The 20,656-nt window shown below is 49.3% G+C and overlaps 1 protein-coding gene across 1 annotated transcript in view; it reads right to left on the bottom strand.

Annotated features, from left to right (window-relative positions):
- PDE10A (phosphodiesterase 10A) overlaps window positions 1-16,923 on the bottom strand; it is a 582,460-nt gene extending 565,537 nt beyond the window's left edge. Inside the window, exon 1 of the mRNA XM_027601960.2 lies at window positions 16,361-16,923. Within this exon, the coding sequence (XP_027457761.1) occupies window positions 16,361-16,749 (389 nt within the window). The 5' untranslated portion in view covers window positions 16,750-16,923. The remainder of the gene's footprint in view (window positions 1-16,360) is intronic.
- Window positions 16,924-20,656: the final 3,733 nt, after the last annotated feature.

Below are 20,656 nucleotides of genomic sequence, written 5' to 3'. Positions count from 1 at the left end.
TGGGTGGCTCAGCCGTTAAGCGTCTGCCTCCGGCTCAGGTCATGATCCCGGGGTCCTGGGATCGAGCCCCGCATCGGGCTCCCTGCTCGGCAGGAAGCCTGCTTCCCCCTCTCCCACTCCCCCTGCTTGTGTTCCCTCTCTCGCTGTGTCTCTCTCTGTCAAGTAAATAAATAAAATCTTAAAAATTATAAACAAAAAATAAAATAAATAAAAAAACATCACGAGGAGAACAATTCCAGGTTCAGATCCAGCTTTACTCCCACTAGCTGTGAGACTTCACACAAGCTATGTAACATCTTTGGGTCGTAATTTCCTCCAATTAGTGGGAGGACAAAGGACACCCCAGAGGACTAGGGCAAAGGCTTTATTGGATGCATCCAGTAGAAACAGAGGCAAATTGTTGTACCAATAAAGAAAAGGGCCAGGGAGGGTAAATGCTGACCCAAAGCCACGCGGATGAGGCACCCTGCCAGCATAAGGACGCACCTGTGCCTAGCAGGTGAGCTCCCAGATCCCCTTCCCCAGCATGTAAGCCTAGGAACTCCAGGCCTCACTTCCTGGACCACCTGGGGCAGACCGGCTGCTTGCCCTCTGCAGGCCTCTCTCTCAGCAAGCCCCCGGCGGGCACCTGGCCTGGCTAGACTCTCAGGGCCCACGCTGTGCCTATAGCTCTGGATTCACACCCCCTGGGTCACAGTGGGTCGTCAAGGTCGGAAGGAAGGCAGAGCAGGAACCACACAGCCAAGATGTGTCAGCCACACACAGAGGTACCTGGTTTCCTGGCAGGTGAAACCCAAGCAAGCAAAGACAGTGACCTCTTTGTTTGAAATCCACAGAGGCAAAGACTTCTCTTAGCCCGCTGTCTCACTATTTTCTCTGTTAGTGCCAAGAAATTGTTCATTTTATCTATAAATGTTCCCTATAAAATTGAACTCACTTCCTTGTTATCAAATCTGCAGCAACAGGGAATGAATTATCAGAGTCTACTCAGATAATTCATGTTCCTCTATCCCCCCTAAGCCAAGCAGGGGCAACTTAAGAGTCAGCATCCTTCCGACCTGGAAGAGGTCTCAGGCAGCAAAGGACCGTCCACTTCTCATTTTGCAGGTGATAGAGGAAAGGTCCAGGAGGGTGAGTGACCTTTTTTTATTCTTGTGGGCCCTAATTTCTCTTTTAACCATTATTTTCCATTCTGTTTTTCTCTCATCACCAGTTTTACCACATGCTTTTATTATTTTTTTAAGATTTTTTTTAATCTAATCTCTACTCCCAATGTGGGGCTCAAAGTCATGACCCCCGAGATCAAAAGTTGCACGCTCTTCCAACTGAGCCAGCCAGGTGCCCTTACCACATGCTTTTAAAACATAGGGAAAAAATCTGGGCATAATATATCTGAAATACTCATGATTTTTTTAAAAATGCCAAGCCAACTCCACTGGAGTGACGCTAGAATTTACCACAGAACTAGCTGTGACCCCTGTCTCGTCACCAAAGATCCCCGGCACACTTAGTATGTGCCAGTCACTGTGCTGGGCACAAGGGATATAACACTGTGGGAGACACGGTCCCTATTATCAAGCCCTGTCCAAGTTAGAAGGGGGACAACCATGGACACAAATAATCACTAGACAGATGTGTAAATGAAATACAGCTAAAATATTTCTAAGCATTTATTTTGTTCTGGGCACACAGATCAACTCATGCAATAATCAGAGGAATGTATCAGGTACACTGGTAATATGTGGGAAGGAGTGAAAACCTCTGCTTGAGGAAGTTAAGAAACCGTTCCTAAAGGAGAAGCTATTCTGTGGCCATTAACTGGAGAGAGTTCTCCAGGCAGACGAGGAGATGGATGGAACAGAGAGGTGGTGCCGGAGCCCAGAGGTCAGAAGCATGGGCTTGGGTCAGAGGTGGTGAGCGATGAGGCAAGGAGGGGCAAATGAAGGCTGCTTCGGCCAAACTCGACCCTGGACACTGGCCACCGCAGGGTTCAGCAAGGGCATAATATGGACGTGTTTTATTTTAGAACACTCTGTCCAGCAGTTCAGGGTGCGCAGGAGAAGCATGTGAACCCAAGCTGGGACCCGAGTCTTCCCAGTGAGAGATGATGAGGACCAGAATTGGGACAGCAGCAGTGGGGTAGGTCTTGCCTTGGGGACCAAGGTGCGACGGAGGGAGAATTTACACAACCGTCGCAAATGACCCAAGGTTTCTGGGTTGGGTGACCCAGTGAATGGTGTGGCCATAGGCTGGCAGGGCTCAGCAGGAGAAGCTGATCTGAGCAGACACAAGATAAACTGTGTTTTGCATGAGTCCGGGTAGAAATGCAGGGGCAGATACCCGGGATTGAACATTGGGAACATGGCGCTGAACAGAGCTCTGGAGGCAGATCCCACAGGTCTATCAAAACGGACATGGGAGGCCTTCCTGGGCTGGATCCTAACCTTCCTCTGGGGTTGGACACCCTGCGGCATGGCAGAGAGATGAAGGACAGAAGAGAGAGATGTCAGGGGTGTTTCCCCGGGTAAAAGACGCCTCTACTTTAATTGCTGGACCCGGGCTCCAGCTTTGGGTGGGAGACAGCCAGCAATCATGCAAGTATTATTTTCCTAGTGTCTAATCAGCTTTCATGCATTTATGCACAGCAAATATGACTCCCAGGTTTCGTTATATGTGTAAATAGGTGGGTGGCTGTTTTCCCCACAAACTCTGTCTCCTGCCAGGTTTCACAATAGCATCCCCCAAAATTATACTCTGCTAACCTTCCCCAAACACGTAATCTGTATGGGACTATTAAGCACACATTCGCTTAGAGGCAAGAGACTGCGACAGAGAAATCCCAGATCAGGAGACCATGTGGGAAAAGAGAATAGTAGTCATCCAAAACCTAAAGGAAAGTGGCACCAAAAGGTTGAAACTAAGTGGGCTGATCTGTGACAATGTCCCTAATCCAATGGAAACGATGCAGAGGCAACAGCTCGAAAGAAAGGTTCAGAGAAACACGCAAGGCAACGATGACTCACCATGAGGCGTGATAGTCATGGGGGTATGTACAGGGTGTACAAGCATGAAAATCGGGTTTAATTAAAACAAATGTATCCTCGTACTTCACAAAACATCCAGATCCAAACCTACCGGGCTGTGTGGGACAGAGTCATGCACGTGGATGGAGCGTGTGCAGAAAGCCTTCTGAACACGCCCAAACAACTCAACCGGGCCTGTCAAAATGACCCTCTGTCACAGTGGGTATATACCCAAAGGTATTTCTAGAAAATCAGCCAAAGATCCTGATCATTTCTTCAGCCAAGGAGGAGCACAAGGTGCTTACCGTGGTGAGGTGACGGACAGAGAGAGAGAGAGACTGAGAAATATGTTCAAGTCATGGGATTCTCTGAGTCACTTGCTGACCAAGTGTGTGAAAAACCTCAGTTGTACTTAATCGGGAACTTCCAAGTGAATGGGGAGCTTTGAATGTTTTGAAGCGATTAACAGATCTAAAGTAAAAAATCACATGAATATATCTATAGGAGGTAGAAAGTCATTTGATAAAAATTCTGACGCCGCTGTTACCAAAAGTCCTGAGGCAAGCCTGGGGAAGGAGGTGAAGCCGGAGCACACGGGGCCCCACAGACCGTGGGGAGGGTTGCCTTACGGTCGGTGGGAATCCCGCCCATGGCTGGGTCCAGGTGCATGATGGAGTCAGGTTTGAGTTTAGGAATAATCACGCTGATGAGGTCTCTTGTCTCTTCCCAAAGGCCAGCACTTAAGTAAGTGAGCAAACAGACAAAGCATCCCCACAACATCTTTACTATTGTTACTATCATGACATTCTGGGAGTATCAGGCAACACTGCCGTCAGGTGAGGAGGATACAAGGTATCACACTTGGAGGGAGGAGGTCAAGTCACCATTAGTCGTAACTGATCACCTGAGGTGCTTGAAAAAATAATCTGAAGAGCAAGTATAAATGACGTAAGAAATCAGTACGGTAGATAAGTATACGGAATCAGCAAGCAAACGTCCTCTGCCCCTCTCTTTCTCCTCTTCTTCCTCTTCCCATCCCTGAACAATTCAGTCCTCAGGTCATTAGATGGGGCCAAAGAGGCAGCTCAGCCAAGGCCAAGGGCAGCACTGTGCTGGACCAGATCTTTGCGTCACCGCCCGGACGCGTGAGGACGGTGTCCACACAGGGGAGCGGTGGCAGCAGTGAGGAAAGAAAATTCCTCAGATGGCAGAGGTGTAGATACAGGTGGACAGGTTTCTCACTGTCAGAGAAGAGAGTGAGAAAAGAAACTCCTAGAATGAACCCTGACACAGTGGATCAGAATGATAGTGTTGGCATGAACTCCTGGTTTTGAATAAAGATAAATATAGAAAAAAACTGCAGATGTGAACGTGTTTATAAGTGTGTGTATGTCTTGGTCTCTCCACATAGGAAGACACAGAGAAAGAGATCAAGACTGAGATTGACATGTATTTGTCCAAAGATACAGAAGCTACCTCGAAGGAGCTCGCACTCGCCAAATCTGGGACGATTTGAGCCTCAAAATAAATAGCGGCTGCAATGTATTACAACCTGTGAATAAGGAGAGCCAGAGTCGAAATTCAGATAAATCAACAAGTGAATAATTTGAAGTTTGAAGAGGAATAGAGTGGATCAAACTACCTTCCCACAAATTCCTTGCTGCTCAGAAGGGGGGAAAGTGAAACTTTACAATGGAGAAAATTGGAAGACACTACCTTAATCAAATGATCGCGTGGTCAAGGTGGACACCGTCAGAAATAGGACAAACCTAACGCTCGGGCCATCTGTTGAGATGCAACAAGGAAAACACAGCACCATTTCTATGATATTCCTCCCAATGGGAGGATCTAACCATGAGGACACATCAGAACAAACTCAAACCAAGACACGTTCTACAAAATAACTTGGTCATAATCTCTAAAAACACCAAGGTGCTGCAAGTCTTTGAGAGACCGACGAACTGCTCCAGACTCGACACCAAGGACAGGGGCCGTGGGTGGCTCAGGACCCGATCCTTTGCTACTAAGGATGCTATGGGAACGGCTGGAAAATGTGAGTGGGGTTTGAAGGCTGCATGGTAGCAACGGACCCATGACCCGTCTGGCTTGGGTGGCTGTGTCGCATTCGTGTAGGAGCCTGTCCTGGTTTGTAGGAAGTGCATACTAAATATTTAGTCAGGGTAATGGCTCTGGGGAAAAAAAAAAAACAAGGCCGTTCTACTGTACTTGCAACTTTTCTGTCAGTTTGAGATCATGTCAAGATTTAAAAAGCAGTTTACAAAAATATCCATAGTGTTCACCATGGACAAGAAACTAGTCTAAAAAAATTAATGGGGAAAATAATTCGATTTACAAGAGCAATTTAAAAAAAGAATAAGCTTTGTTAAGAATAAAGTGAGAGGAAACAGGCAGGATCTATAATGAAAAGGAGTGGGAACCAGTCCTAGAAAGAAAACATATTATATACCTGTTGTATCTTTTCAATGTTTACAAATTACATTTACTTTTCATTCAAGAATAAATTTTAAAAATTGCAGCAACAAAGAGAGCACATTGAAGGAAACATGATCAGAACAAGGGTTTTCAGAGAGCCTTACTGAGTCCAGTGAAAGCTGTCCTAAAGAAATCTCTTCTAAATGAAGGGAAAGTTGCAGGAATGGACTCCGGTTGTTAAATCCAAAGCTTGTGCATGAGGAACCGCTCTTTGCCGCCTCATGAACATGTCAAGATGATTCAACTCAATCCAGCCTGCAAGAAATGGATCACCCCCTTCCAGAAGCCTCTGTGACCCTTTGGATGGCTTCCATGAAGCTACTCGCTTAATGGCTCGTGTAACACATTCTTATCTTCCTGTAAAGACTGTAAATTCCTTAGGGGCTGAAAAAACGCGCCCTTGCCTGTCGGCCATCTAAGGGGCTGGTGCTTCGCGCACAGTGAACATGAGACTGTGTGATGGTGAACTCATTTTCTCTTCTCTCTCTCTCTCTCCGTCCACACTCAGACCAGATTATTAATGGTGCCTCATCAGTTAAGAACCAAGTTGAGTGGCAAGAGAGTAAAATAATAGTAATTTACTGCCTCTAGTTTTAAAAAAGAGAACCGGAAAGTTTAAATTGTCAGGCCTGCCTTCTGAACGCCATAGCTGTACCAAACATTTCCAAAGATGATTTGGCATTAATTTCTGCGTATTGGCATGTAGACAGCCACAGAGCTTTTCTTGATTTGTTTCATTATTTTACCTCTTTACCTACCCAATCTAGACTGGTGAGATTTCACACTTGAAGGGGAAAAGTAAAGAACTGTATGTAGCCACTGCATTTAACGTTAAACATTTTAAAGTATAAAATAGGAAGTGATACCTGACAATGCACCAATCACAGCATAAGTGGGGGGGGCGCTAAAGTCCAGCCTCCTGGGCTCTGGGGTGGGGGGGTGAAAAGCTATGCTCTGTATCAGTGGACGCCTAAAAGAATCTCACTTAAAAAAAAACAAAACAAAACAGGTAAATACCGCCCAAGCACATACAGATTGAGAATTAGACGTGAAAAGTTTTCCAGAGCACAGAAATGATCTCTGGAAGGAGAGTGTGCCTTTCCTTCTGTGGTGTCAGGTGGAGCACAGCTGGTTCCTCTCACTGAGGTGCCGTGGGGAAACAAGACCCTCCCTGCCGGTGAGGACCGACTGTGTGCCCGGAGGAGAGGGGCTCCCGCCGGTCCCTCCAAGCACAGCACACCCGGCTGTCCGAGCCGCCCTGCCAGGAGAGCCCCGAGGGCGGATCTTCCCATCTGCCCTCCTGGTGTGGCCCTCCTCCCACCTCTCCCTGCGGGGTCCAGCACACAGGTGTGTTCCGGTCGCAGCCAGGAACGTAAAGTCATCCGTTGACGGCCTACTCTGCGCTCCTTCCTAGAAGAAAAGCAGGACTGAAGACTTGATCATGCTCTTAAAATGGTTTTCAGTCTAGCTGGGGAGCCAGAGTTCACACGGAAGCCTTAGAGGCACATCCCAGGAGCTACCTTGGGAAGGGCTGGGAGCAGGGCTGCCTGTGTCAGGACAAACCAGGGGGGTGGAGGCCTTGCAGGTCCTACTATGTTGATGCATCCTTAAGGCACAGAGCCCTAGGAAGATGATCCTTGATCCAGAGATTTGCTTTAATGTATCATTTTTCACCAAGAGGCCACAACAGCTCTGGCATCATGCCACAGCTCTTACCAAGATATCTGTCAAATACAGCCCAGACCCACGATTTTACTACTTTTTCAACTCACAGTGGGAAATTTAACTTACAATAGACCAAATATACACACACGTCCCTAAATAATACCTGCCCAGTCTGCTGGACTCGCTCTGACCCTCCGGCCCTCCCGTCCTTCCCCTCCTCTCCTCTCCCCTCCTCCCCTCCGCTCTTCCCCTCCCTCCTCCCCACCACCACCCCTACGCTGGCCCCTCCTCCCCTCCTGCCCCCCATCCTCTCCTTGGCTTCTCCCCCATTCCATTCAGCTTTTAGAAATCTGGTTGGGACTCACTAAAAATAGATGTCATGACTCACAAATAGGTTACTACCCACCGTCTGAGAAACACTGGTTGAGGCCGTTCCAAAATTTTACAGCACTTCTGCACATGTTTTATGAGTGAAAGATAAAAAGAAGGTTTACTGATGAACTTAGCTGAAGTTGGCTCAAGAATGTACTCCATTAACAAAAGCTTAAAATCTTAAAAAAAACAAACAAACACGCAACGTTCTGAAGAAACACCCAAGTTCGTGGCATATAAAGGTATGTGCGGCTCATGGGAAGGTGGGACAGAGCAGCAGGGCGGGGAGTCCCTGACCCAGCGATGGCAGGGCAGGTGGGGACAGAACTTCCAGGAATATCCAAATACGTGTGGAATGACTTGGGGCTACTTATAAATACACTAATGCAATTTTTTCATGCAAGGTGTTTGTTCTTTATTGCAACTCATCCTCTTGGACATCTGGTCAATTTCCTTCTTCAACAAGACAGAGTTTCCTAACGAAACTTAAGCATTTTTGCTTATCAATTATCCACCTTGAAAAGATGTCGTTGAAGCAAAACAAGTCTTATCCTTACATTTTCTATCACCTCCAAAGCACCACATGATTCAGTCTATTAAATTACAAAATTATTCTTAAATAATGCTCTCAAAGTTGATGGTAATTTTTAGTTGCTTTCCCACACCATGCAGAGACCATCCCTGGTAATTAGTACAGAGCTTCTAATCAATGCACGAGTGTGAGGCTTTGTTGCTCCAGGTTGCCCCCGCCCCATGCATACATTTTGGACAAGTGATAACTTACTACTCTATGGACTACACCATGTGTCTGTAACACGCTCCTTTTCTCTAGACTCTTTCAGGCCAATGGGAGGAAGAGGGGTCCAAAAACTACTGAACTGCGATCCTCATGCCACACTGAATGTGGTGTGAGCCGAGGACACCACCCAGAGCTCCAGACTCGGGAGGAAAAGGTGCCTCCCTGGTGGAGGTGGCCCTGGCTTCACGGAGGAGGCAGAAGTGAGGAGGGGCCTCCACGGATATTTAAGGTTTCCATGAACAGACACCAAATGGAGAAAGAAGCGCTTGGAAGAAGAAACTTCGTAAACAATCACAGAAAGTACTTGTCCACTTAGCTGAAAGGCGGGGAACCTTGAAGGAAGGAATAGGGTGAACGCAGATATCAAGGCTTACGTGTGTGTCGCAATTTTCAGTTGATACACCACTGGCCCCTCTATTAGTTCACTGGGTCTCCTATGGGACCCCGGTGTGGCAGACCTTCATGCCGAAGGAGAGCGTTTGTGCATAATTTTACTAGAGAATAAAAGAAGTGCTGGTGATTTCCTGATGGGAAAAGGGGCAGGAATGGGGCTGCCTGTCTCAGTGAGGGGGTGGCTGTCCTGTTTGATGCACAACCTCTTATGGAAAGAGACCCTACCCCATCACAGAATGAGAAATTTTGTCTTTGGGCCATTTCGGCTGGACTAGCAGGTGCCGCTGCTCAGGATCATAAGGGACTGACCTGTTGTTGACCTTGTTATCTGCGGGAATGGATGAGGTAGGAGAAAGAGCCAAGTCCAAGGCTTGGGTCCCACCACTCTATCTGTGACTGTCCCTCAAGTCCCTGCGCTGCTCCAGAACCTTCCTGAAAAACCCTTCGTCTGTAGTTCCTTCTTTCTGGATTTCACCACTTGTAACTGAGTGGCGCCTCACAACACAGATGGACCAAAGCAGGGACAGCGGAGGGCACGGAGTCCATCTATAGGCTCCCCTAAAAGTCTGCCTTAACCTTTTTCTGTAATAACTTCTGCGCATCCTACATCCACAGAAAATTTCCATTAAAAGGGGAGTGCAATCATTCATTCGCACATTTGTTCAGCAAATATTTACAGAGGACTTACTATTGCCAGGCTTTATTCTAAATTCTAACTTCTAGAAGTACACAGTGGGAAGAAAGGAAAAAAGAAGAAGAAGAAAGAAAGAAAGAAAGAAAGAAAGAAAGAAAGAAGAAGAAAGAAAGAAAGAAAGAAAGAAAGAAAGAAAGAAAGAAAGAAAGAAAGAAAGAAAGAAAGAAAGAAAGAAAGAAAGAAAGAAAGAAAGAAAGAAAAGAAAAAAAAGAAAGAAAAGAAAGAAGAAAGAAAGAAAGAAAGAAAGAAAGAAAGAAAGAAAGAAAGAAAGAAAGAAAGAAAGAAAGAAAAAGAAAGAAAGAAAGAAAAAGAAAAAATATTTCTGCCTTTATCAAAAATATATTCTCCTAGGGAGAGGCAGATGATTAAAAAAAAAAAGCAAAATAAGAAAATATCAGAGAGCATTTTGTCCCACGAGTGAGACATTGCATCCCCACAGTGACCCTGAGGCCATGCCCGTTCCCGAGGACCCCGTGTGACCAGCACTTAGCACAGGTGCAGTGCTTACTCCAAAGATGTTTGCCAAATAGAATCAAATGGCATAAAATATATAGTAGTGGAGACACTGGATATTCCTTGTGGCTGTTCTTTCTTCAGATGAAAGTCTAACTCATTTCCAGTGGCTTCACACAGGAGTGGCCCTGTTCCCAGAGTCACTCTCAGGGACATCATGAAATCCTGTCATTGGCAACACTTCAGTTCCACTTTGAAATTCTTCTGCATTACATTTCAGACAATTAAATAACAATGACTTCAGAAACCTGACAATCAGACACACACTGAATAACGAAGCCTGGAGGAAATGGGCAAGAAAAGAGCTTCATATAAAGCAGAGAGCAGGACAGATTGCATTAACATATTATCAGTGGATGCTGGGTTTTTCTTGTATGTTATAACAAATCATTCCTCCCCGTATACTTCAGACATTTGTAATGAAGTCACAGCAAACTCCGACGCTTTGTCAGTGATGGTTGCGTATGAATGGTACTCAGCACTTTTATCATTTCAGACACTCGGCCCCCTTGGTGAGTTACCAAGGAGTCTGCGGTCCAGTGCGATCTGTCCATTTCTTCACACCAACACAACCAAGTCTTAAAGGTTTGGCCATCCAGGCCATCCAGTTCAAGCTTCTAGAGTTATGGACAAGGAGACACACAACAGGGTGTCTTTCGTGTTCCAGACACGTGTAATTTCCTTTCTGGTGCAGCTGTAAGAAGTCTCTGACTCCCGTTCTCTCTCCTCCAGCACCTCTGGTGCCCCAAACAGCAGTGGCCCTCCTGGTGGGAGCCAGAGAAGCTAACAGAACTATAAAAAATACCTGAATGGGCAGCTCTTTGCTCTCAAACTTCTGAAAGAATGGTCTTCAGCATCAGTTCTTCCTCCAGAGGTCATGCCCACTCTTTTCTATTAGTGATTATAAATCACCCTTTAAAATATTTTTTCATAATAACAAAACAATCTAGTCAATTATTTTAAAAAATTAATCTGTTAGGAAAAAAATCATTCCAACTGGTGTCGGGGGGCCATGGAGATGTAAGCCAGTTAACAATCTAGATGTTTATCTGTAATGAGTTTTAGAGGCATAGAATGCCCTCCAAACCAAGGACCCATTAATAATACAAGGAAGCCACAAAACCCAAATGCCACTGTGATGTCAAGGAGATACACAGTTTTAGGAAACCATATGTTTGCTCCAGGCATTCACTCATCGGAGGAAGGAATAGCTTACCCATAGCCGGTTTCCCTGCAGCTCAGGAAGTGTGGGGAATGTGAACTGCCAGTAGGCCATAGTTCCTATCCAGAGCTGCCCTAGCTCCCTTCCATATAGAGGCTCCCTTTCAGGGGACTCTGCTGTGGCAGGAATCTGGAAAACTGCATTGGATGGGATCTTAGCCAATTCCATCAACAAATAGAAACTACTTATGTTTAAAACACTCATTAGATGTATGGAATGTCATAATGAACAACAGACATCATTTTCATTCAAAAATAATCCCAAAAGAAATAAGAGTGAAAGCTAGAAGACAAAACAATACACAATAATCAGGGTAAGGGCGGGAAGATGGACAGGCCAGGAGAGCAGGCTTCTCACCAGAGTGAGGCTAGGGAAACTGCGCTTCCCACTGCGCCTCAGCACACGGTGGCTGATAACATGTCTTGTGGTCAAACCAGCTTCCAAGGAAAGAATAATTCCTCAGAAAGGAACTAAAATGAAGAGAATGTGAAAAGAATGGAAAACATCCGAGTGTCTTCCCGTGGAATAAGATCAATCAATAAAATTATTCAGTGTTTTCGTCAGAGACTTTCCCATAAAGCCTTCAACACAGCCATCATCTTCACAACTAACTAAACATTGGGACATCCTCTTGTGTCTAAGTTCAAAGCAATGGAGAAAAGTAGAAGCAGAGCCAAGCATAAACTGTGGCGGGCATTGTCCATTGGCATGCCAAACTCTTAGTTGTAAAGACAAAATATAAGTTGAACGGTTTATGCAAATATCTTTCATCAGTATAATCTGAACACATATTGGACTCAGCTAGGACCCATGAGGGGACAATACTCTGGCCGTGACTTTACACACACACACACACACAACACACACACACACACAACACACACACAAGCATGTGTGCATGCAGGCTTACACGTGTGCACATGTCAGATAATTTCAATGGACATCCAAAGAAATGTCCAGCTAAAACTAGGACAACGCACTTCCTTTTCCTCTTTACTCAGCTAAATGAAATAGGACGGAGTGATCACAGTCGGGGAGAAAACCAAAACCATCCATGGTGTTCACCATGACCCAGGTAGGACCTTACCTCCTCCCCATAAGGGATCTCCTGAACAGAACCTATAAAGAGCGCAGGAGCCATTACAACACAATAACCAGGAAATATCCACGTTGGACCTGAAGCGAATACCCACCAGCCATGACTGGGAACTGTGTGCACCCTGGCATAGATTGGTGGTAGGTAAGGGCATGAAAAGGCATGATGGATTTCTGTTCCTAGGTTCCAAGTCCCCACCATCTTCTCTCCAGGTAGCCTGTATACTTAACAGCTATTTAAAACTTTGGATCAAGCCAACCTGCTGACAGATGGTCTTATAATCAATGACTACCACTGAAATTTAATTTCCAATTGCCTTAATTTAATACACACTATAATATACTTTTGATGGTTAAAATGAACAAACACATTGGCCTTCCAAGTCACTGGACTTAAAAGAAGCCCCTTCTGACATTCAAGGTCAGCTAGACTGATGTAAATATTTTCCTCTGTTCTCCAGTGCGCATACTGTCAGGTCTGGCTGAGAGACCCAGAGGAAAAACAATAACAGCACTGCATTGGGGAGGTGGAGGAGATCCAGGTCCTTGGCCTCGTGTGGGGGTGCATGAGCAGAACCACAGGGCACTCACACACCGGGTCTCACCTGGTCTCCGCGTCTTCCGCGGTCACAGTGTGCTCAGCCATACGTCCTGCCATATACATAGAGATGTTCTGCCACCACTTTGGGCATGTGCCCTGGCTACCATTTCCCAAATAAATGCATTCATCATAATACAGTAGTTGAGTGTTTACAGTCTTAATGGTTTCTACAGTTACATCCTCACAGGCGATTACCAAGTGGCATTTTTATTTGCCAGATACAAAGGATGCAGTGAAATCATTAGATATCTGTAAGCTTTAGAACAAAACCAATTTGTACAAGTCAATTCAAAATTATTATAATCTCTGCATAATATGGATATAGGTACTTACTGTCACCTATCCTGACTTGCAATATATTCTCTGACGGGTCCTATTGCACTGGGGAATGTGCAAATTAGTTGCTACTATTAGTACAGGACCTCCAGAGCATAGCTTTTTAAGTTGTAATACCATGCATTCCCACAAAAAAAGAGGAGATAGGTCTGTTAAAATACAATTCTTATTTCTTTTGTAACCGGAAGTCATGTATTCATTAATTATTAAAATGCCATAAAATGGCCCCGTGTTGTTATTTACCATGATAATGACGTCAGTTCCCATAGATTTCACTAGTTGCTTAAGCAGAAGAACATGGTACGCATCTTTGAGAGTAACCTTCAGGCCAAAACCAAATACTGGAGATAGAGCCCATGAATGTGTCAGATACTCATGGTGATACCAAATTATTCTCCCCAAAGATGGAAAAATACCAACCCTTCAGATAAAGCCATTTGCATTATTTGAATTTATTACCAAATGCCATTTTTCCAGTAAAATTAATTTAAGAAATGTACTGACTTTTGCTCTCAGATCATAACTGAGCAACTAAAGTCAAAACATGGGCAGTCACTAAAATACAACCTATTTCTAGGTAAGTGGACAACCCTACTCTCATCTATTTCTATCAAATCCAAAATGCACTGTCCAGGGATAGCCAACACCTAACCTCTGCCTTGACACACACAAACCATGCAAAATGTTGCCAGTGGACACAGAGATTCATGTCTTTTGTGCAGGAAGGACTTGGTGACTTTGTGTTTCTTATGACGTCAGGGCAGAAGAGCCATGACTCCATTTTGGAGACACACGCCCATGTCTCCTGGTGCTCTGCTCAGACCTGCCCCTGCCACCAACCAAGACCACAAGGCTCAGTTCTGGAAAGGAAAGCAAACACTCAGAAGAACTCCTCCACCTGCCCGGATCCCGATCCACCCTCCCTCCCCCCCCCCCCACCAATGAGCCCTTCCATCTCTTCTTCCACAGTTTAACCAACAGCAAAATATTTGCATCTGGGTCATTTTTCCTTTGTCTTTTAATGACAGCCCAGAAAAAGCTTGACTGGTTCCTTTGGGCTTACCTTTAATCAAATCCACAATGATTTAAGTGAAATAAAAGGTGTCTGTTTGGGTTTCTTTGATGTGGAAATCAGATACCCAGGTATTACTTTTGTTTGCATAGGAAATTTCCCCTTCTTCACTTTTTCCTTGGTATCATTCTAGGGAAAGGAGTGCCTCACTGCTCCTATCACAACAGCTCTCCTTGGAATCACAACACATCCCCAGATTTGCTTCAAACCTTCCCCTCTAACTTCAGTAGAACGCAAAGGGCCTGCCTGTGCAAGGGTGAGGATTCAACATGACGCAACCCTTAGCATCCCTGGATTGGAGAAGCAAGGGAGAAGGCAACATCCTCCCTGCCTTCCCTCCCAGGCCACAGGCATGAGGGGGACAGCATCGGCACCCCACCCTCTAGACACAGGTTGTGGGCACGCAGACAGCAATGCAACCTATACATGCACAGGATGGTCTGTCACGGTGTGCACCAGTGCACCGGACAAGGTAGGCAGAGGACCGGGAAATGGTCAGCAGCCCCCACTCCACATCTCCCTGGCCTCTTCCTGCCTCCTTTCCCATCCCACCCCACCTTCCCTTTCTCCCCACAGAGCTTCAAGTTCTCCCAAATTTGGGTCTCCAGCACCGGCTGAATCAGCTCATCCCCACCCTACCCCCAATTGCCTGAAGACACAAGTAAAATCCCATTTGTGGGGGGAAAAAGTCTACTCAAGTTGCCTTGACATGGGAAGCTGTGACGAAGACCGGCTAGAGCATTCCTGCAGAGGATCTCAACTCCAAAAGCCTTCCCGGCCGCTCCTTTTTCCTCTCCTCCTCCCCCTCCCCCTACCTTGCTCCTGGCGGCCGCGGCCCCCAGACCAGGCAGTGGGTTCCTCCTCTGGGCTCAGGGACTCGCCTCCACCTCCTCCACCCTCGAGGGCTTTGCGTTTCTTCGACATCTCTCTGCCCGGGGCTGGGGCTTTGGGGGTTTCTGTTCCCACCCCCGGCCCTCCCCCCTCGGAGAGGAGAGTGAAGGTGGGGTTAGGTGGAGGGGAGTGAGCGAGGACGGAAGGGGTGGGGAGTAGAGACCAGGGAGGGAGATGGAGGGCAGGCCCTTTGGAGAGGCAGGGAAGGCAGGAGGCAGGGAAGGGCGCAGAGATCCCACAGTCTGTTAGGCAGAGCTGCCCTACGTCTAGGGGGCTGTTTGCGCTCGCTGGCGCGCTCCCTCCTTCCTCCTTCCTCTTCTTCTCTCCACTAGAAGGGTAAGCTGAGAGGAGAGGAGAGCTCAGAACCCAGGGAAGAGAGGCTCCTTGGGCCCCTCTGCTGATTTCTTCCTAATCTGGGAGGGGGTGAGGTGGGATGCTCTGTATTGGCACCCCTGGCCCTGTCTATTCATGCAGGAGTGGGGTTCTGGGAGGGGGGCATGGCCTGTGATGTTTGGTGGGGGATGTTTTCAATGGATTGCAAGGAAAATTGGGTGGAATGAAGAAAATAAAATGCTGCAGAATGCAACATAGTGATGCCTTCAGGTGCTGGAGACTCGGAATCCTCCTCCCCATGACATCACGTAGGCTTTTGCGAAAAGGGGTTGGGAGAGGTGGGGGGGGCAAGAAGAGTGGCAGCAGAGGTGAGGGATGGAAAGAGGAGGAGAGGATCTTGCCCCCATCCAGAACCCGGGAGGGAGGCCAAGAAGGGAGCAAGGAAGGGGCTGGGAGCACCAGCAGCTTCTCTTAGCTTCTTCATCAAGCACCTGCCAGGCTAGCATCGCCGCGGATGCGGTTTGCAGCTGGGGGGCAGCCTTCACAGGGAACTTGGAGCTGCAAACTCAGGTCAGGCGGCAGGCAGCCGGGAGGCAATTGCTCAGCGCTGGGGGTGGCTGCAGGCTCTCTCACCTCCTGTGCAGCCCCTTGAGCCTTACAGACTTCGGGGTTAATCCCCAATCCCACTAGCCAGCCCTCCTCCAAAGCAGTCATGTCCCCAAACCACACGCACGCAGACCCTCTCAATGCCAGAAAGGATGGACGGAGATGATGGGGGGAAAGTCGGAAAAAGGTCAGAGTTAAGTTTTTCTGGACTCTCAGGGGTTAAATAATAGGTAAAAGCAACTATCAACTTACCCGCCAAAGTGTGCTGAAGTGCGGATCTGCTCTCCGCTTCGTTTCAAGTTGGTATGTTTAAAAAAGAGAGAGGGGAACGGAGGGAAAAAATAAGCCAACCGGCCAGGAACACTGTGGGTCCAGGGCTCCATTGAGAACTGCGCAAAGCAAGTTGCCAAGCGAGGCCGGTGGCCCAAGTTCGGGACCTCTCCAAGAACGCTCGCTTCTGCTCCGCTCAGCAGGCATATTCCAAAGGCTCCGGGCACCCTGGATTTCGCGCAGATCTTCTCAGGAAAGGGGGAGACAACTCTAAACCGAGTGTGGTATTCTTCTTTCCCTACCCCCCCCCCCGGGGGGGTCTCCAGGGAAGCCGCGTGGAGCACTCTAGGCACCAACGAAGACCGGTCCATTTCAGCTCATCCTCTCTGCGGCCGCAAGTTTGGACCCGCACATCTAGGGAGAACATGAGTGCGAGTGTGAGCGCGCGCGTGTGTGCGTGTGTACGCGCGTGTGCCAGGCTGTGCGCCGCGCACACTGGGCATTCGGGGGTGCCTGTGCTCTCAGGAACGACTCTCCCTGGCTGCCTGGAACTTGGAGAGTTTTCCTTTAAGCCGGAGCTGCAGCTCGGACACCCCCCGCGTCCAACAGGAGGCGATGACGTCTGTAGCCTCGTTGCCACACAAGTCCCCAGGCTGCCGCTGCCGTTCATTGACAGGAGCGGGCGCTCCGACGTCAGCAGCCGGACCTTTGGCTCAGAGATGGCTCCCACCCCCGCACCTGCCAGCCCGCCCCCGGGGAGGGGGGGGTAATGAAATCAAAGCCGCTGGGGAGGGGCCAGGGAGGCTCTGGGGCGGGGGGACTCCGATCTGCTCGCTTTGTCCTGGAGCTCCGGAGTATATAAATAGTGCTGTCTCCAGCCAGACTTGCACCCCTCTTGCACGCCCCCGCAGGGCTCCCCCCCCCCCCGCTCCCGCCCCGGCCCCTTGTCACTTAGTATCTGGCTCGCTCAGTCGGGAGGGAGGCGGAGGAGGGGGCGGGGAGGCGGGGAGTGGAAGCAGACGTTTCTTCTCTTGCCTCTCCCCATTCATAGATTCGGTCAGAGTCTCAGGGCCACGCTGGGCTCAGAGAACCGCAGTGAATGGATGGATGCCCGCGCGCGGGGACCACCGGTCCGCGAGATTGTCACGCCTGTGGGGGGCGCTCCTCTCATGCGGGGACAGTCACCCTCGCCTTGAGGCGGGGGGAGGGGGGAGGACCCCAGTGACCACCCTTAAAAGGCCAGGGCCCTGCCCTTTCCTGCCCCTCCAAGCCCAGGGGTCTTTTTCCCTGTGTAATGCAAGCACGAAAACAGAAGGGAGCTGTGCTCAGCCCCCGCACGGGGAGAGGGAATGGGCCAGGGCCTGTCTGCCCCCCAGACCCGTAGCTACACAGGTGGGGGGGGAGGCCACGTGGCGCAGGGCAGTGACTCGGGCCGAGGGTGTCGCCTCCCTCTGCGCACCACAGGCAACTCAAACCCGCTCGCTCGCCCTCCGCTCCGAGCGCCCAGGGGTGCGCGTGCAGTGTGAGGATGGGGGGGCGGCCACAGGGCGGTTCCGCAGTGGAGCCGGACTCCCGGGAATCCGTGGGCTCACGGCCCCCACGCGCTGTGGCGGGGAGCCGCCTGATGGCTAGGCCCACGCCGAACCCGGGAGGACGCGGTGCCCCCCACCCTCCTCACTGGGCACTGCCCTGGCTTCTCACCCGGGAACCCAAAGGACTGAGTTCTGAGGCGCCCTGCGCGCCAAAGGAACTTCACCTGCGCTCCCAAAGACGTCCACGGGACTCGGGGCACAAATGTGGCTAAGTGAATCTGCACTCCTTGGCTACCCCAAAACCTGCAAGCTGGGTGTGGGTGATAGCAAGCCACCAAGAGCATGGTGCCTGACTGCAGAGCCCTTCGGAGCCAGCTTCTGCCCAGCCTGTCAGAGAACTTTCCAGGGGCTCCTGCCCCATAGAAGGCTGCCCTTGCACTCGGGCACTGGACCCCAGTCCTTCTTGCTAGTAGAGGAAATGCCTTCACCGTCCTCCTCTGTGTCCCCTACGTCGTCCTAAGTCATCTGCAGGTCGCTCCCCAACACACACCCACACACACACACACACACACACACACACACACACGCACGCCCTGGGTTTTCCTGGGAGAAAACCTTCCTTAAGCCCCTCTTGTCTCTCCCCCACCCAGTCTCTCTCCTCTTCACGACCAACAGCACACAGCCCTTGCCCCAGACTGTGTCTGGTTTCTCTCCTCCCAGTGGCTCTTGAACCAACCCCAGTAAGACTGTCCTAAGATTTCTGCCGGAGCTACTCAGCAAAACTGCCCTCTCCCGCAGACCACCTGCCACGCCGGGCCAGCGGCTGCACCAGACAAAGGTGAATTTGTAGTCCTCGTCTGGCTTTGAGAGCCAACCACACTGGGCAGACTTCATGCTTCCCTCCAAAAAACACATCCTTCTCCTAGCCTTCAAGACACCATGCTCCCGGGACCGCCTCCCACCTTTCTGGCCCCATCCCTGGGGTCACATGGGTTGAATCTGGAGCTCCCCAGCCTCCTACCATTGGAGGACAGGACTGGCCCCCCAGCCCCTTACCTTCCCTCATGACCTGCTCCCCTGGCGCCTCACTCAGCCTCGTGGTTAAGTCCTATCTGAACACTGAACACGGAAGACGTTTGCATTTGTGTATGTAGCTCAGGCCTCTTCCCGAAAGGCTGGACCCCAACCTAAGTCACACCTCCACCTGGTGCCTAGAAGGCACCAGAAATGTAACAGGGCTGTAACTGGGTTCCTGACGTTACCTTCACCCCAAACCTGCTCTTCCTGCTGCTTTTCCCACCTCAGTGAATGGGCATTTCAACCTTTCTGCTACCCTTACGCCAAATACGTTGGAGTAACATGGACTCCTGTTTCTTCCTTCCATCTGTCAGCAAATTCTGTGCTAACATGTCCTAACCGTGTCTGGGCACCAAGTCGCTCCTACCCCCCCACTGACCTGACCCCAACCCCTCTACTTCCTGTGGGGGTTGTTGCTGTCTCCTCCTCACCCAGCTCCCTGCTCTGCCGGTGCCCCCCTCACTCTGCTCTCAACACAGCAGCCCCGGAGCTCCTGTTAAATTCGGCATCATGTCACTTCTCCACTAAGAAGCATCCAGTGCCTCCTCAGCTACGTGAGTAGCAGCCAATCTGTAAATCCTCCCGCCTGGCTGCGCTTATTCGTCTTGCTTCCCGCCCCATTGTCCCCGGCCCCACAGGCCTTTTCTGGAACCCACTTGGAGCTAGGCACCTGCTGATCCCTCTCTGGGCCCTTCTGCTGCTGAACACTCCCAGCGCTTGCTCTTTCTGCCTTCTCAGCCGCACTCTGGGGCCTCCTCCCAGAAGCCTCCAGAGTCCTCCCAGCCTGAAACTTGAACGCACTTCCTGTCCCTGGCCTTACTTCATTCTCCTCCTTGCATTACTGATGGTTTACTTATTTGCCTTGTTTAGTCTCTCCCCACTAAAATGCTAGCTTCATGATGACGGGGATTTTTTTTTTACCTTTGCTTATAATCACATAAAAACTAGAGTTAGCTTCCCAAAAGTTCTTCACGTCCCCATACATTCAGGAGACGTTTGATTTGTTTGTTAGCAAGTACAAGAAGACGAACTTGGAGGCTCAGGGGGCCTTTTTTCTGCCACGATATCCCCCAAATAAAATATCTATATGAGAGTCTGTGAGCCCCTGCCCAAGATCACCTGTTAGGTCTGTGGGGGGTCCCTGAAGACTTCGCTCTCCTACAAACTGTCCTCTTCAATCACTCTCACTCTCTCCCTGGTGGTCTTTCCTCTCCTGCCCAAGCCTTATGCCTGCTGTCAAGGGGCCCTGAGGGGACTTGCCGCCTCAGAGACCATGCTCTTTCCCTCCAGGACTCTTTGTACTGTGTTCACAGCCCTTCTCATCCAGCACATTACTAGTCCAGTTCCTGAAAATTTAGAATGCCCAATTTGAGTCAAACATTTTATTTCTTCAGTAATCACTGAGCTCCAATCCTGGGAGTTCTGGGATCTCCCCTCTAGGCTCCCGATCCGGTGGAGGGGAAGCAGGTGCACACCCGCAAGAGCCCCTGGGCTGAGGACTCTCCCCAGAGAGGAGCATTAGACAGAGAAGACCCCTGGGGCCCTCACACCTAGCCGGGTCTCTTGCAGTCTGCTAGGAACTCCACAGTGGAGACGGTGAGTGAGGCCAGAGGCTAGAGAGAGTGGATGGTCTGCAACACCCTGGGGCACTCCAGTGTTGGGCTGGAGG

The sequence above is a fragment of the Zalophus californianus genome, chromosome 7 (assembly GCF_009762305.2).
Source record: "Zalophus californianus isolate mZalCal1 chromosome 7, mZalCal1.pri.v2, whole genome shotgun sequence".
In the NCBI taxonomy this organism is placed as follows: Eukaryota; Metazoa; Chordata; class Mammalia; order Carnivora; family Otariidae; genus Zalophus; species Zalophus californianus.
This window is presented reverse-complemented; position numbering and strand designations above follow the sequence as displayed.